The sequence below is a fragment of the Miscanthus floridulus genome, chromosome 17, assembly GCF_019320115.1.
Source record: "Miscanthus floridulus cultivar M001 chromosome 17, ASM1932011v1, whole genome shotgun sequence".
In the NCBI taxonomy this organism is placed as follows: domain Eukaryota; kingdom Viridiplantae; phylum Streptophyta; class Magnoliopsida; order Poales; family Poaceae; genus Miscanthus; species Miscanthus floridulus.
The window spans coordinates 44,958,611-44,974,228 of NC_089596.1; the positions used below are offsets into that span (position 1 = coordinate 44,958,611).

Below are 15,618 nucleotides of genomic sequence, written 5' to 3' on the forward strand. Positions count from 1 at the left end.
TCTCATACCTTGATGATTATAGTCTATATGTGATGGTTGATTGTTACCATTCGGTCCATCCTTGCAAACTTCTAGTCCATGATTTCCTACAATTCACTCTTAAACAGAAACTCGTTGTTCGATATTGTTAGAAATCAATATAAATCCCCTATCAACTATTTAAGGGTCAGTGGAATCACACTCTCACATATCTTACCAAGCTCTTACAAGGTTCTTACTAATGCAAAGCAGTGGATGGTACAACCGACGGCTGATTCGTGATACCTATGAGGGCGTGTCACCAAGATTGCAAGGTCTTTTTCTATACTGATATGAAGTATATGTAGAGCTTGGGAGGCTCACAAAGAGAAATAATTTATATATGGCACACAAGTTAATAATAGATAGCAATATAGAATAAATATCTAGAGCACTTGTCCTAGTTGTTGGCCTGTACGTGTTCCTAGCAGCAGTTGTGACAAACAAGGGAGTGAAACAAGTATAAAAGGTAGCAATGGAAATATGGACAAGGAAAAAGGCAACACAAACAATAGAGTTTTTGGGTGTTCCTTATGTGCAACTTTTCTCTTTTCTTTTCTTTTCTTTTACTATTATTTTTTCTTTTCTTTTTTTGTCCAAACTTTTTTTGCTTTTGATCTTTTGATATTTTTTCTCAGCAAGGAGCACACAATAATAAACCATAAAAAATTTGAGCTCAATTGGATAAAAGATGTGGCCTATAGAAAATCAGTATTGTGCTCAAAAAGCATACCAAAACTTGTGGACCTGGAAACTCAACTTTTCTGATCAAATTTCACAAATCTAATTTTTGTGAACCCAGCTAGACTAGGATGAAACAGATCTAAAATTTTCAGGTGTTCTCCGTAGATATAAAATTCACCCCGTTTCGAGTTCGGATGCAAAAGTTATGACTATTTTAAGGAAATCAGTCCGAATCAGGGTTTTAGTGGACACAAGATGCAAACCGATGGTGATACAGGATGTCGACGGTTGGAGGGATCAACATAAATTAGAAAAGAACACAATCTAAATCAGCAAAGACCATGACCTAGGACACAAATCAACATGGCGGACCCTAAAACTGAATAATGCAAAGGCTATGGCGAGGATGGTTCTAGGACAGAAAACAAATATGGCGGTGGACTATGGGACGAAGGCGAAAACACTCAAACTAAGGGTAAGATGCGAACATGACGGTAATACCTGAAGATCTGATTACCACTTGATGGGGATTCAGATCCCAATCTTTCGTCAGGTTCGAGATAACTATCGATTTGGTCGGAGAGCGACACACCAATCTAGCTTCAGATCACAAAGACCCAAACCCTACAACCTTAGCACCACGTCTCCTCTGGTTATCAACTGTGTCATAATCCGGTTGACCTCACCGAGAAGGTTAATCCTTGCTGCGAATCGAAGAACACAAGGAAGAACAAGATAACACGCAACTCAAGTATAGTGACGATTGCAGATATATGATTAAGATCTCGAATGCAGGGTTTCACAAACCGATAACGGCGACTGTTCAATGACAGATTGATCTAAAGTAAAACCCAAACCCTAATGTAGCCAACGACTACTGATTATATAGCCTAAGGGGCGTCCAAGGACCCCTATTCACGTCACTAAGGAGTCTCGACACGTTACATGGCCCAAACGGCCTAAAAGATGGCGACGCAACGCCCTGACAAATTTTAGATGTCAACTTGTTTCGACGATTCCCGTTGATTCTGAAGGAATTTTGACATGTGACCACTCCATTGGTTGACTTATTAAATTATCTTTTCATCCATATATGGATCGTTGAAAATAGTCTGTTTGTGACCTAAGCGTTTGTTTTACTACAGACTACTTCTAGAGCCTGAGATGGACTCGAACTTGACTTGGATTGGGCCTCCAACTTGTCTTGGACGTCCTAGCTTGCCTCCTAAGGTGGTGGCCAAGGGGAGGACGTCCAAGGGCTTCCTTTATGTGTTCTCCATCTTCTTTGGGCGTGCTCCAAGTTGGGCCAGGGTCCCAAGGGTGAATAACAAGCACATGATGACGATGTAGCTTCCGGCAGAAACAGCGACAACATGTCTTGATGGTTTGGTGGCCTTGCCGACGTGATGTTGAGATAGGGACCATATCTATTTGAAAGCTTATCAATCAAGTTTTCCATCAAGTGCTCATTGACCACAATCGCACTCTAGATGGATGAATTATGACCTTCCCAATAAAGTATTGTCGGGCCACCGATGAACTGAAAGTTCAACTTTGATGAACTTGCACTTTGAGACATATTTGTACATACAAGCAAATAATGACATATACATGTGGAACCAAGTGAGTTGTACTAAAAATCACTATGCAAATATAAGAACGAGCTCACCTTATAATGACCACAATCACACTCTAGATGGATGAATTATGACCTTCCCAATAAAGCATTGTCGGGCCACCGATGAACTGAAAGTTCAACTTTGATGAACTTGCACTTTGAGACATATTTGTACATACAAGCAAATAATGACATATACATGTGGAACCAAGTGAGTTGTACTAAAAATCACTATGCAAATATAAGAACGAGCTCACCTTATAATCAATGGTCAAGGTGTCATGTCCTCGTCACTTCCAACCACGAAAACATTCAGGTTAGAATCATTTCAACCTTAGAGCATTTGACATAATTTCTTTAGATTCTAGTAAGAATCTAAGAGCAACATATCCTTACTAATATAGCTATTCTCTATTTTAGATTTTCTCGCTAGCTAAAAATGGACAACGAGGTTAAGTCTCTACAGTGTAAGAGATATAAACAAAATATAGAGAATAAAAAGTAATTTTTTATTTAAATGGTTCTTCAAATATTAAAATCTAGAGAATACCTTCTAGAAAGACTCCGTTCCAGCCCCATCCAAATCGTGGGTCCGTGGCCGAGGAGGAGCTCAGCCCAGCCCACATCACAGCCGCCACAGCACAGCCTTCCAAAGCTCGTTGCAGACTTGTAGCCTCAGTTGCAGCAGGAACAGCCGAAGCAGCAGTTGACTCCACGCCGTTCCAGCCACATCCGTCCCGACCTCCGCGTCCCCTGGTAGCAGGACGCCAGCAACACGGAAGGAGGGAGGTGAGCACCATGGTAAGATACATCCCGACCCTCTGCGTCCCTTGCCTCGGATCTACCGCTACCCAACTCGCTTTCCCGTATCTGATTTTGCAAGTCGGCGCTGTTCAACTTCTACTCCTTCCTGACCGTGGTGTTGCTGGTGATCTGCACCTGCACCTACATCAAGATGCAGTTCCCGGCCATCCTCAACGACCGCACAGGGTAATTTTCTTTCTTCCATTGCTAGCTTACTAAATCACAGAGAATTTGGGGATTCCATCTTGTGCTCTCTGTTATGCCCAATTGTAGAATTTGTTCTTTGGCTATGGTGGCAAATAATTGAAGGTCAAAATCAGTGTGAAGGATATAGCCATCTGGTTGCTGTGAATTGTGTTTAACGGCGTCAGACGCCGTCCATGAGCTGATTCAAAGATAGTTTTTTTAATAGTTATGATTCAGAGATAATTAAAACCTCTAATAAGGATGAGGATGAACCTTGCCGAGAGAGAACGTAAAGCTAGTTTGTTTTGACCAAGATTACCAGCAAGGTATTGAGGTCAGAGGTTCATAGTACTCCTAAGTTATTTGGCTAGCATAGGATTTAAAGCTGTTCTACTATTTTGCACTACCTTTGGTGAGTCAAATGAATTTAGTGTATTAGATCTGTGCAAGTGTTTCATTTGTCTTCTTTCCTGTTTTTTTGTGAAACCAATTTCTGCACAAGGATTGAGCAGGCAACATCAGTTGATTTGCACTTGTGAGTAAAGGCAGCCACAGTTTTGACAAAGTTGATAGCTTGAGCTTCATATTTTTTATCCATAACTTTGTAAGGAACAAAACATTGCATGTTGTTTCCTGTTTCTTTGAAACCATTAATGCCCACTGTACTCTTAAACTATTAGTTTAGATTTTTTTCTTGGATTTTGAATGGCCTGGATCCCACCAAATTTAGAGCCAACATAGGACTGTGAAGGGACCAACATCTGTACATGGTTAATTGTAGTTATCTGATCTTCTTATATTCTCACTTACCCCCATAATCTCTAATGACAGATTCCGTGGTTTCTTTTGGAAAGCTGCCAGGATAGGTATGCATCTTTTCCTGCTTCCGGCTCATGTAAACTAAAAAAAAAAGCTGCTTTTCATTTTTCTGATGACCATTGTTTGCCACATAACCCCTTTCATTTATCTACTGCTGTACATTCATCCATACATCACATGTACTTTGGAAGTTTGACTGAGGTTCAAGGTGCTAATAGCGCTATTCAGTGCTTTGCTGCTAGATTTAGTAGCTAGTAGCAGTTCATATTTTTGAAGCATCTCCATTATGTATTGAACAAAAGTTCTTCGATTCCTTGCATTTAATTTATCTTGATAGTTCTTTTATGGGACAAATGTATGGCTGCCCCTACTTTGAATTCTAACTTCTTATTTGCCTTCGTTTTCCCATCTTTGCATGTTTGCTCCTTTTTTGACATGTACCAATGAAAAAAAGGAAGAAACCAGTTAAAAATGGACCCAGAGGGTTAAAGACAGCCCTTGAGCCTTTATCTCCTATCCATGGCATGGCCTTGACCTGACTCTCTCCCAGTGTTATCAAGTAGTCAGGCTTATCGGTCCTCTGCCTTTGATTAGGCACTACAACTCGACCAGACTAACCAGGAATCAAGTCGTATGATTAGTCATGTTTAATCGGGTGACTAGGTGTTCGACGACTGGGCTGAGAATGTGAACTGGACTTTATCTGGTCCGACCACATGGGCTGAGAATGTCTTCAGCCCTATATCCTCAAGTCTGCTCTCTGCCCATTGGATTCCCTTTGCTAGTGCAGCGTGGGATGGCAGGAGAACCTCTTACCAGTCACCACATTCTAGTACCTCGCGTGGGGGAAGCCACCGGCGCCCTTCCCTACATCTCTTCCCTGCATCCGCCGTCCTCTTTTCCTTGTATCTGCTGACGGATTGAGGAGTTCCTGTTCCCACTGTTAGAACCAAATCACAAGTTTGGGACTGGAATTTCTATTTCATTAGCCTTGCCACAACTATGGCAGGTTGGGAATACATATAGGATAGCTTGCTTGCAACTTAAGAAAGCTAAAACATATTCTAGAGATGCTAAAGTAGATGATAAAGCAAGATCAGGATAAAGATAAGGGATGACATAGCCACCAACTATTCTAGATAAGTATCCTAGGTAGATAAACACAAGGCTTATGCTTTCATTCTCCCCTAAGTCTTGTGTGGCGCCTTTTGGGGAATTTGAACCATCCCAATCCTGGCGCGAAGCTCCTGGAACTTGACCCGCCTAAGGGACTTGGTGAGAAGGTCGGCGAGCTGATCCTGGGCGTTGATGTAGCCGGCCTTGATGCTCCCCTCATCCAAGCAGCTCATGATGAAGTGGTACTTGATGCAGATATGCTTGCTGCGCTCATGGAAAACGGGGTTCTTCGCCAAGGCCAAGGCGGACTTGCTGTCCACCCTGAGCTCCACTGCTTCTACGTTTTTGCCTAGGAGATCGCCCAGCAGCCGAGCCAACCAGAGAGCTTGAGTCGAAGCGGTTGTGGCAGCGATGTACTCCGCCTCGCAACTGGATAGAGCCACCACTTGCTACTTGACCGACTGCCAGCTGATCAGACAATTGCCGAGGAAGAATAACGTCCCGCTGGTGCTCTTGCTTGTGTCGCTATCGCCGGCGAGGTCGCTGTCGCTGTACCTGATGAAATGCTCCGCACCGGGACACCTCGGGTAGTGCAAGCTGTAGTCGGAAGTGCCCGCGACGTAGCGGAGGATCCTCTTGACAGCCTGCTCGTGCTCCATCGTCGGTCGCTGCATGAACCGAATGACGTAGCCAACGGCGAATGCCAGGTCCGGCCGCGTGTGGACGAGGTAGCAAAGGCTGCCCACAATGCACCGGTATCGCGTGGCGTCGACCTCCTTTGCCGTGCTGTCACGGCTTAGCTTCAGCCTATCCTCCATGGGAGTGTGGGCTGGGTTGCAGCCGGTGAGCCCGCCCAACTCGACGATGCGCTTGGCGTAGGCAGTCTGGCGAAGGGAGATGTCGGAGCTGTCTTGGTGGACCTCGATCCCCAGGTAGAAGGAGAGAAGGCCGAAGTCGCTCATCTGGAAGGTTGCCTTCATCTCCTCCTTGAACGCCTCCACCTCGGCCTCCTTGGTGCCGGTGATCACCAAGTCGTCGACGTAGACGCCTACCAACAGGGCATTGCCTCCCTTGCCCCGCCGGTAGACAGCAGCCTCGTGAGGAGTCTGCTGGAACCCCATTTGCTTAAGGGTGGAGTCTAGCTTGACGTTCCAAGCTCGGGGTGCCTGCTGCAAACCGTAGAGGGCCTTGCGCAGGTGAAGAACCTTGAGGGCCTTGCGTAGGTGAAGAACCTTGAGGGCCTTGCTAGGGATGATGAATCCCGGCGGCTAGTGGACGTAGACCTCCGCCTTTAGGTCACCGTTGAGGAAGGCGGACTTGACGTCCATGTGGTGCACACGCGAACCCTCCTGGGCCGCCAGTGCGAGGAGACGGACAGACTCCATCTGCGCAACGGGCACGAAGGCATCGTCGAAGTCGACTCCCTCCTGCTGGACGAACCCGCGTGCCACCAGACGCACCTTGTGCTTGATCACCGCCCCGGCCTCATCCTTCTTGAGCTTGTAGACCCACTTAAGGGTGATGGCGCGGTGGCCGGCAGGAAGATCCGCCAGCTCCCACGTTCGGTTCCGCTCGACCACGTCCATCTCCTGCTGCATCGTGGCGCGCCATGCCGCGTCTCCCTCCGCCTCAGCGAAGGAGCAGGGCTTGCCGTCCTTGTGTGCCTGGTGTAGCTCCGCCTTGAAGTCGTGCATCGCTAGTCCAGGGACGGGCTGATCACCGAAGATGTTGTCCAAGGTGTGGTAGCGCAGAGGCTCGTCGTCGTGGTAGGCATTGACGCGATCCTCGTCGTCGGACAGCGGAGTGGTGAACTCCACCGTGCGCTGCTCGTCACGGACCAAAGCTGCTGGTGCCGATCTCGAAGGTGTGGACGCCGATGCAGGAGATTGGGGAGTCGGTGTAGGAGAGTGGGGCGTAGCCGGTGGTACAGGTGGTGGAGGACTTGCTGGTGGTGTAGGCGTTGGAGTACTCACCGGAGCTGATGGCGAGCCGGGTGCTGAGGTAGACGAGCTCGGTGAAGATGAGCTGCTAGCTCCCCTGGCAACCTCGAAGTGGATGTAGTCGACGACGAAGTCTCTGAGAGTCGAGCCGTCGTCCACCGCCTTGCCCCAGGCCCAGCCTCGCCCTTCGTCAAACACGACGTCCTGGGAGATGCGGACGCGCTGTGTCGCAGGGTCGAGGATGCGGTAGGCCTTGACGCCCTCCGCGTAGCCGATGAAGACCCCTGTCGTGCTCCGGTTGTCGAGCTTGCCGACGTGGTTGAGTTCCTTGGCGAAGGCGAGAATGCCGAAGATGCGGAGGTGGCTCACCACCGGCTTGCGCCCGTGCTAGGCCTCGTACGGCGTCTTGCCGTCAAGGGCCTTGGTGGGCGAGCGGTTGAGGAGATGGACGACAGTCATCACCGCCTCCCCCAGTAGATTGCCCGCATCCCTCTTTGCTTGAGGAGGGCACGGGCGGTGGCCACCACTGTCTGGTTGCGGCGCTCAATGACACCGTTTTGCTGCGGGGTGTACGGCACGGAGAAGTGGCGCTGGATCCCCTCATCGGCGCAGTACACCATGAACTCAGCCGCCGTGAACTCGCCGCCATTGTCGGTGCATAGCACCCGAAGCTTGTGGCCGCACTCCTCCGCAGCAGCTTGATGGCGTCCGCACCCGCCGCCTTGGTGTCGAGCAGGACCGCCCACATGTAGCGGGACACGTCGTCGACGAGGAGCAGGAAGAAGCACCGGTCTCCAGGTGTGGCCGGTGTCACGGGGCCGCAGAGGTCACTGTGCACGAGCTCCAGCTTCTTGGCGCGGAAGCTTGCCTAGTTGGGGAAGGGGAGCCGCCGCTGCTTGGTGAGGACGCAGGTGTCGTAGAACTGCTCCACGTGCTCGACTCGCGGCATGCCCTACACCATCTCCTTGTTGCTGAGCTGCTTTAGGGCCTCGAAGTTGAGGTGCCCAAAGTGCTCGTGTCACCGCCAGGCGTCGTCGTCGTAGCGGGCTGCAAGACACACGGGCTGCGCCACCTGCACGTGGAGGACGTAGAGGCGGCTGGCGCCTCTGTTCACCTTGGCGAGAAGGCGACGATGGCGATCCTAGATATGCAACACCTCGTGCTCGATCTCCACGCGTGAGTCGTTCTCATCCAGCTATCCCAAGCTGATGGAGTTCCTCAGCGCGGGGATGTAGTAGACACCGGTGAGCAGCCGGTGTTCGCCGGTCTTGCCAGTGAAGACGACGGAGCCGACGCCCTTGATCTCCACGGCGGAGGCGTCCCCGAACTTGACCTCGATCGACAGCTCGGAGAAGTCCAGCAACATCTCGATCGCGATGGCGACCTGCGAGTACTTCTTGGGGATGCGCGGAGGAACTTCTCGACAGCTCTCTCCTCGTCGATGTTGTTGTCACCGTACCGCGCCAACTGCTGCATCAGAGTGTTGAGGCGGAGAGCGAAGTTGTCAATGTCCTCCACCGGCTTGAAAGCCAGGTTCTCCCACTCCTGACGCAGCTTCTGAAGCGTGGACCTGCGGGCGCGGTCGCTGCCAATGCGTGCCGCGGCGATGGCGTCCTAGGTGTCCTTGGCGGTCCTCTCGTTCGCGAGGGAGGAGTGCATCTCCGTCGGAACAGCAGTAAGAAGCGCCTCCAGCGCCCGCCAATCCTCGTCGAAGTTGGCGTCGCCGTACCGTACCGCGTCCCATATGCGCCGCACCTGCATCTTCACCTTCATCACCATGGACCACTCGGCGTAGTTGGTCTTGGTGAGCATGGGCCATCCACCGTCGGCGTCCTTGACGACGGTCTGCACGACGGGAGGGGAGTTGGGCCGACCACGGCGACCTCGACGCTGGTCCGGGGAAGGAGAGGCGCGCCGCCTGCGAGGGCTCTACGCGCTAGCGTCCCGTCCGCCCTGCTCCCGGTCGAAGTCCAGCTGTGCCTCCAGCTCCGCCGCCTGGGCCTCCATTGCGCGGTTGATTCGCGGATCCCGCCAGTGGTCGCGTCCGCTTGGAGCACCGCCAAGGCCGCATCCGCTTGGAGCGTTGTCAAGGCCATGTCCGCCTGGGGCGCCGTCGAGACCACGTCCGTCTGGGGCACGGAAATCGCGTCCGCGCAGGTCCGCATCCGCCCGCTCGTGGTCTTGCGCATCTCGGGCCCGCTCAAATTCGTCTGTGTCGTAGTCGTGGCCGTCGGGGTCGCGTCCGCGGCGTCCCCGTCCGCCCTGGCCGTCCGCATCGGGCCGGGCCCGCGCAGCTCCCGCGCGGCCCGCACCAGCATCCACGCCGCGCCGCTCCAGGTCCGCGTGTCTGCCCGCGCACCTCCACTCCCGTAGGGCAGCCGCCTCCATTGCCGCCGCCTCAGCAGCAGCTGTCGCGACCGCGACCTCCTCGGCGGCCCGTGCTGCTGCGAGCTCAGCGGCCGCCAGCCTCTGCGCCCGAGCAGCCACCGCCGCCCGCTCTGCCGCCTCCCGCTCGCGTCTCTCCGCTGCGACCAGCTCTGCGTGGTGCGCGTCCTCGTCCGCAGCCAGCGCGGCTTGCCTGCGCCGTGCGCTTGAAGTGGTGGAGCGATTGGAAGAGGAAGAGTAGGAGTGGACGGACATGCTGCCTGATTGGGATGGTAAGAACACGGGAAAGATAACTTGGTTCTAATACCATTTGTTAGAACCAAATCATAGGTTTGGGGCTGGAATTTCTATTTCATTAGCCTTGCCGCAACTATGGCAGGTTGGGGATACATATAGGATAGCTTGCTTGCAACTTAAGAAAGCTACAACATATTCTAGAGAAGCTAAAGTAGATGCTAAAGCAAGATAAGGATAAAGATAAGGGCTGACACAGCCACCAACTACTCTAGATAAGTATCCTAGGTAGATAAACACAAGGCTTATGCTTTCACCCACCTCACTTCCCTGCATCCACGGGCAGATTGAGGAACTCCCATCCCTGCTTCATCCTCCAACAATCTAGATTAGGGGATTATGATGATGAGATCCTCCATTTTCTTGTTCTGTTCAGTGGTGCTTCATGGTCATCTATTCCAGAAACTATAATGATTAAACGATGTACGTCTCAATTCAGTGGTGCTTCATGGTCAACTATTCCAGCAATTTGTCTTGATGCTTGGTTTACAGTGTTTATACTATATATATGCAACATAGTATATATAGTATATTGGTCCTCGTATATACAAGACTATATGGACAGCCAGGACTGACTACGGTCGTCGATTAATATTGACTAGTTGGCTAGCCAGGCCCATGGCGACTAGGGTCGATTAGATGATTTGAAAACATTGACCTCTCCTCCCTTGTATCCACTTGGTTCAGTCACCCTTGATAGCAGGCGTGGCACATTAGCTGCAGCAAGAGAGCGTGGGGCTCGAGGCACGGGTGGAGGTGGAGCAGAGGCAGCAGCACATTGCCTGCAAGAAGGTAAGGGGGGCACATGCACTGTGGGGTCATGGTGTGGCTAGGCTTTCAGCAGGCGGAGCAGCAAGGCGAGTGTCATGTTCTGTATTGCCACTGTCATCATCGTGCCCGACTATTTCAACATGCTCAAAGCCTTTGTGGCTTGCCAGCTTTGCATCTGGAGCTACTGGGCTGTTCATCAGTTCTGTTGTTCTTGCTGGCCAGGCAGGAATCCAATTAATAATGAGTAGCTCGTCAAGATATTTACCACCAAGCTATTTATTATGGTAGGTATTCATCCATTCCATGGCACCCGATGACCCAAGGACCTTCACATCTTCAATACATTGAATTGAACTATGTCTGCCACCTTGTGTCAGCTTCATCAGATTGTGCATCGATAGATCATGGGGTAAGGGATCCAATGTGCTTCTGGGGATGGCCTCATCCTGGTTGTGGAAGAGTGTGACGTTCCTTGCCTCAGCCGGCAAGATCCCGATGAGGTTGGAAGGAGTGGTCGCCCACGGCGGAGAAGAAAGCAAGTCAGGGTCAGAATTGAGTTCGAGTAATAATTATCTCATGTCTGATAGATCAACCCGTGCAGCACAATTGCCTTTAAGCCAGTTACATGGGCTTAGCCCAATGCTTAATGGGACGCAGCCCAGCATGCATACTTGTTATCCTATTACAGGGCCCATTTGGTCCATCAGTATTCTGAGTCCCTCCAGCCGTGACAAGGAGTAGCAGTGGCAGCAGTTTGGTGACAGCTGATCTGGATTGAAGAGGAAATTTCTTTCTGGTGAATGACATGTGAGGAGAGAAATTGTTTGTTTGTCTTCGCTTTTTTTAACCATTCAGGGTAAATTGTTATCCAATTTTCAAATAAATTTGCTGTCAAGATGCTCTAAAGAAATTCATAGATGTGCAAATACTAGAGGGTAAATTTCAAAATTGATCCATATATGCAAATTTCATTGAAAAAGTTGGGTCCATGGTCCAAGACAGAAATGTCTTTTAAGCACTAAACAATGTGTAGTGACCTAAACGGAGTAGGCCAAAGAAATTTTGAAGAACTAGGAGCAGTGGTTCAAAGTAGAGTTCAAACTAGGAGACCAAATCAGCAGTTAGAGTTCAAACTAGAGGTGGTCATGCAATTGCTCCTCTTTCAATAATTCCAATGGTTAAATTGTTTCTGGATTTTTCATATTTTAACAGTAAGTATGGAGATTTTAGCAGGATTGTAGATAATATTTAATTAGTGATTATGGAAGTTCTTGCTGAACACTGAAAATTATCTTGGAGTGCCATGTTGCTTTGTGCCTTTGTCTATATTTCTTTCATGGTTGGCATATGACTTGGCAATGTTATATGCTGCTGTATTTCTTGTTTAACTAAAATAAATACTCATGGTTCTGGTGGTGGTGGTAATTATTATGCTAACTTAAGTTGACCTTTCCAAGTCAGATGACCGAATAAGCAATTTCGAAAATTAAGGGGAAAACATATCTAATACAAGGAACTGGACAACTAGGAACATTATATTACAGAATAGCTAACTAGAAATCCCATATCCACTGGTGGGGTCAGCATTGGCATTTTTGTCCTCTCGAGAGTGCAGGATAACTATGTATTATTTCACTAATAGGAGTAAAAGGTACAAAACACAAAATTCGTCCTCATGGACACAAATTCAGATGCACAATGAGTCAAAACATAAGCAATCAACAAACACCTGGGGCTGGAACCCTGACTACCCGGACCACTACAGTGCTTCCAAATCATTTATTTTCTGTTTGTGAACACTCTTGAGGGCACAGTACCATCACTTCAAGAGATGATAACAGGTGCTGGATGGTTTCCTTGTCCTGTCAAGCTGCGTGAGGAAAGCGCTGTTGGCTAACCTGTCTGCTGTATCGAAGCACACAGAAATTCTGCACCATTAGGGTGCACCATCACTTGCATTCACCGCACAAATGTGATGTATTCAATCAAGGGACTGTAGGTTTACTTGCTAGAGTAAACTCCTGAACTTGAATGTTCCAAACATGCTGATCAACCTTGCTGTATGTGGAGATATTCTACCAAGTCTATTCAACCAAAGTGCCAATCTATTCAACCAAAGTGTCGACCGATGAACCACTATTGAAGCCCGTCAGCGCTTGTGATGGAGACGGAGACTTGGCCTGATCTTTCGATAGGTAGGGTAAATTTGATTGGTGGAGAACTTGCGTTCATGATCCATGCTTCTAATCAAGTATGATTCAGACTGCTCCGTTGGCCTAGAAGGCCTTTTGAATCGAGAACACAAGCAACGATGTAAAAGACACAATCTGATATTGCAAATAGAGATGAAGTTTATCAAACTGATAGGTTCAAGTCTTGAATTGAAAGGACTAATCGACACAGTTGAATAAGTAGTCGAACTCAGCGTTACAAGTGCTATGAAGAATGTTTGTTTCATGAGGAAAACTAGAACTCAACAAAAACCCAAACCCTAATGAAGTGGCGGCCATGGATTAATAGGTCTTAGGGCGCACATAACCATGAACGCGCCCCTAATGGGCTCCGACATGATACACGGGCCTATGGCCCAAAATATGGTGACGTAGCACCCTAACACCCACTTGTTTCAACGATTCCCGTTTACTTGGGAGTTTTGACATGAGACCGGTGGCATTGAAAAGGTCATCTCCTTAGCTTTCTGTGCATAGGTAGAATGTCAAAAACAGAGTATGTGTCCTGGGTGACGTTTTTAACCGGGACTGCTCCTGGAGTCCGAGGTGAACTCCAGCTTGAGTTGGACTAGGCCTCCACCATAACTTGGAGGCCCACACTAGTCCTATTCACCTCCAAGCCTTGTATCCGAAGGAGTAATGTCCTCATTAGCTTGTCTAACAGTCTGTAAATAGATCAGAAAGGCACCAATATATCTAGTTGTGGCGCCAATTCGGAGAATTTTAACTGTGAAAACCATTGGGAACCAGCAATTCCGTAGCTACAGTAAACAATGCCATGGCATCCTGAAGCATTTGTATTTGCAACCCAGCCAAAGGTCTAGATGGTTCTATTTTTTTTGCAGACATAACCATTATGAACCAAGGGTTGACTGAGAAACAAAGCAGTTACCACCACTGGTTTGCTCTTGACCCTTCCAAAGGTGACTTATATTAGTAGCAATAATTCAATGGCCTTAAGCAATCATACATGACAATCATTTGATCTATCGGGGTCTCTGGGAGACCAACCTTCACCCAATAGCTAACTGCATGGGATAACAATGACTCCTAACTAGCAGGTGATCAGCCACTGCATGGACAAGTGGCTGCAGCTTTGCTTTAGAAGGCTTCTTGATCAACAGCAGGAGCCCGAGATAAGAGCAAGGAACATTCTTCACCTCACACTGTAGCATACTGTCGATAATAGACATCTTCCTCTGAGTCCTGATGGGAGTCACTGAGCATCTAATAATCTCTTGAGCCTAGCATTACCAATGAATAGTGGTCTGCATCATTGCCATTTAGTTTAGGTGTGACAGTGGCATGATTTATGTACTGGCATGTGATTCCTGTTGCCTATTTTGACAAACACTGCGGACATGTTCTCATATCACGGGTTCGTTGGTGAATCTGGTGCTCATTATTTGATATTTTGCCCATAGATCCAAATTTGAAATGGTAGTATGAGGTTACCGGCAAATTGATGGTATGGCTGAGCAATTTGTGATTGTTTTGGATTAAACACATTACACATGGTTGAACCATTTTGTTCTACAAACTCCAAATCCTGCATGGATCCTCAAGCTGAAGCTGGTCCATAGTACAAGGGGGTGAATATCTGTTTGATGGAGGTCTTACAAGTAGTTGAGGTAGAAATATAGAATTAGACTTGTTGGCCAAGAAGATGAATTCATTTAGAAATTTGAGAAACTGGGCAAATACTAAATTTATCTTACCTTAAATTTAGAATATCTAATGCTCTGTATTGCTGTTTAATGCTAAATTAGATACATGTAAAAATATTTGGATTTATCTTGCCGAGAAGTATTTCTTAAGTTTGTAACCATAGTTACTCTTTCCAATTTGTTTTCTTGAATAGAAAAACTAATGAGCAAAGGTATGTATTTATGACTTTCCACACCAAGACAGCAAGTAAAGGACAGTAGTTTGTACTTTTTTATAGCACAAAATGTTTGTTTATGGTTGCACCATAACATATAGTTGATTGTTAATTAATCCATTTGTTTGTTAAGAATGTAGAATTGACATTTCGCATGTCTTTCTTTCTCAGGTGAGCGATTGAGCCCTTGGGTATCAGTAGGGTGCTTGGCTATGGGAATATCCACTATTTTCTTCTAAGGCCGAAGTGTCTCCACAATTTTTAGTCTAGGATGCAGAACCTTGTTTCACTTGTAGGAAAAAAACTGTTGTATTCAGTTTAGCCCATGTCTCTAGTCAAGCATTTTACTTCTGTTTTTACTGGGATGCAGGCAAGCACTGGTCTTTGTGAGAGCTGGCATGTTATCACACTAGTACTCGGTACTCAGCCGTGATCTGTGTACGCTGGTCATTCTGAATGAGAGACCGAAGATGAATTATGGTGTACCATCTACCATTTGATTTGTTATTGTGATATAAACATTTTCATTCGTTAGGGTTTCATATACTGTGCCAAACAAAATACTTCATCCGTCCCCCCCAAAAAAAATAATCTTGCAGTTCAAATATTTGTCTAAAAAAGAATGTAATCGTAGGTTTGATATCAGTGTTTTCAGTAGGGCCTAGTATTAAAAAAAACAGTGCATCCATCAATCCGTGATTCTCATCCACGGCGTAGATTGTAGAGGTGGCCGTTAACCCTCCAGATGCAAACAATTGCTTTTGAGTTTCTTTGTGTACAAAGGAGGATACAAGAGGGGCATATATGTAATTTTACATCTACATTAATCTAATCTTGAAAATTAAGAATCACATCCTTTATGAGACGACT

General features: G+C 47.7%; 1 protein-coding gene across 1 annotated transcript; it reads left to right on the top strand.

Moving 5' to 3' along the window:
- The first annotated feature begins 1,190 nt into the window (after positions 1 to 1,190).
- LOC136515600 (uncharacterized) lies at positions 1,191 to 15,251 on the top strand. The gene is made up of 5 exons (XM_066509140.1): positions 1,191 to 1,196; positions 2,864 to 3,109; positions 3,204 to 3,310; positions 4,142 to 4,176; positions 14,920 to 15,251. The coding sequence occupies exons 1-5, from the start codon at positions 1,191 to 1,193 to the stop codon at positions 14,985 to 14,987; spliced, it is 462 nt and encodes a 153-aa protein (XP_066365237.1). The 3' UTR covers positions 14,988 to 15,251.
- The last annotated feature ends 367 nt before the right edge of the window (positions 15,252 to 15,618 follow it).

Coding starts and splice junctions, on each gene's coding strand:
- LOC136515600 (XM_066509140.1), top strand. Junction 3,110..3,203: donor AGCAACACGGAAGGAGGGAG/GTGAGCACCATG, acceptor TGATTTTGCAAG/TCGGCGCTGTTCAACTTCTA. Junction 3,311..4,141: donor ATCCTCAACGACCGCACAGG/GTAATTTTCTTT, acceptor CTCTAATGACAG/ATTCCGTGGTTTCTTTTGGA.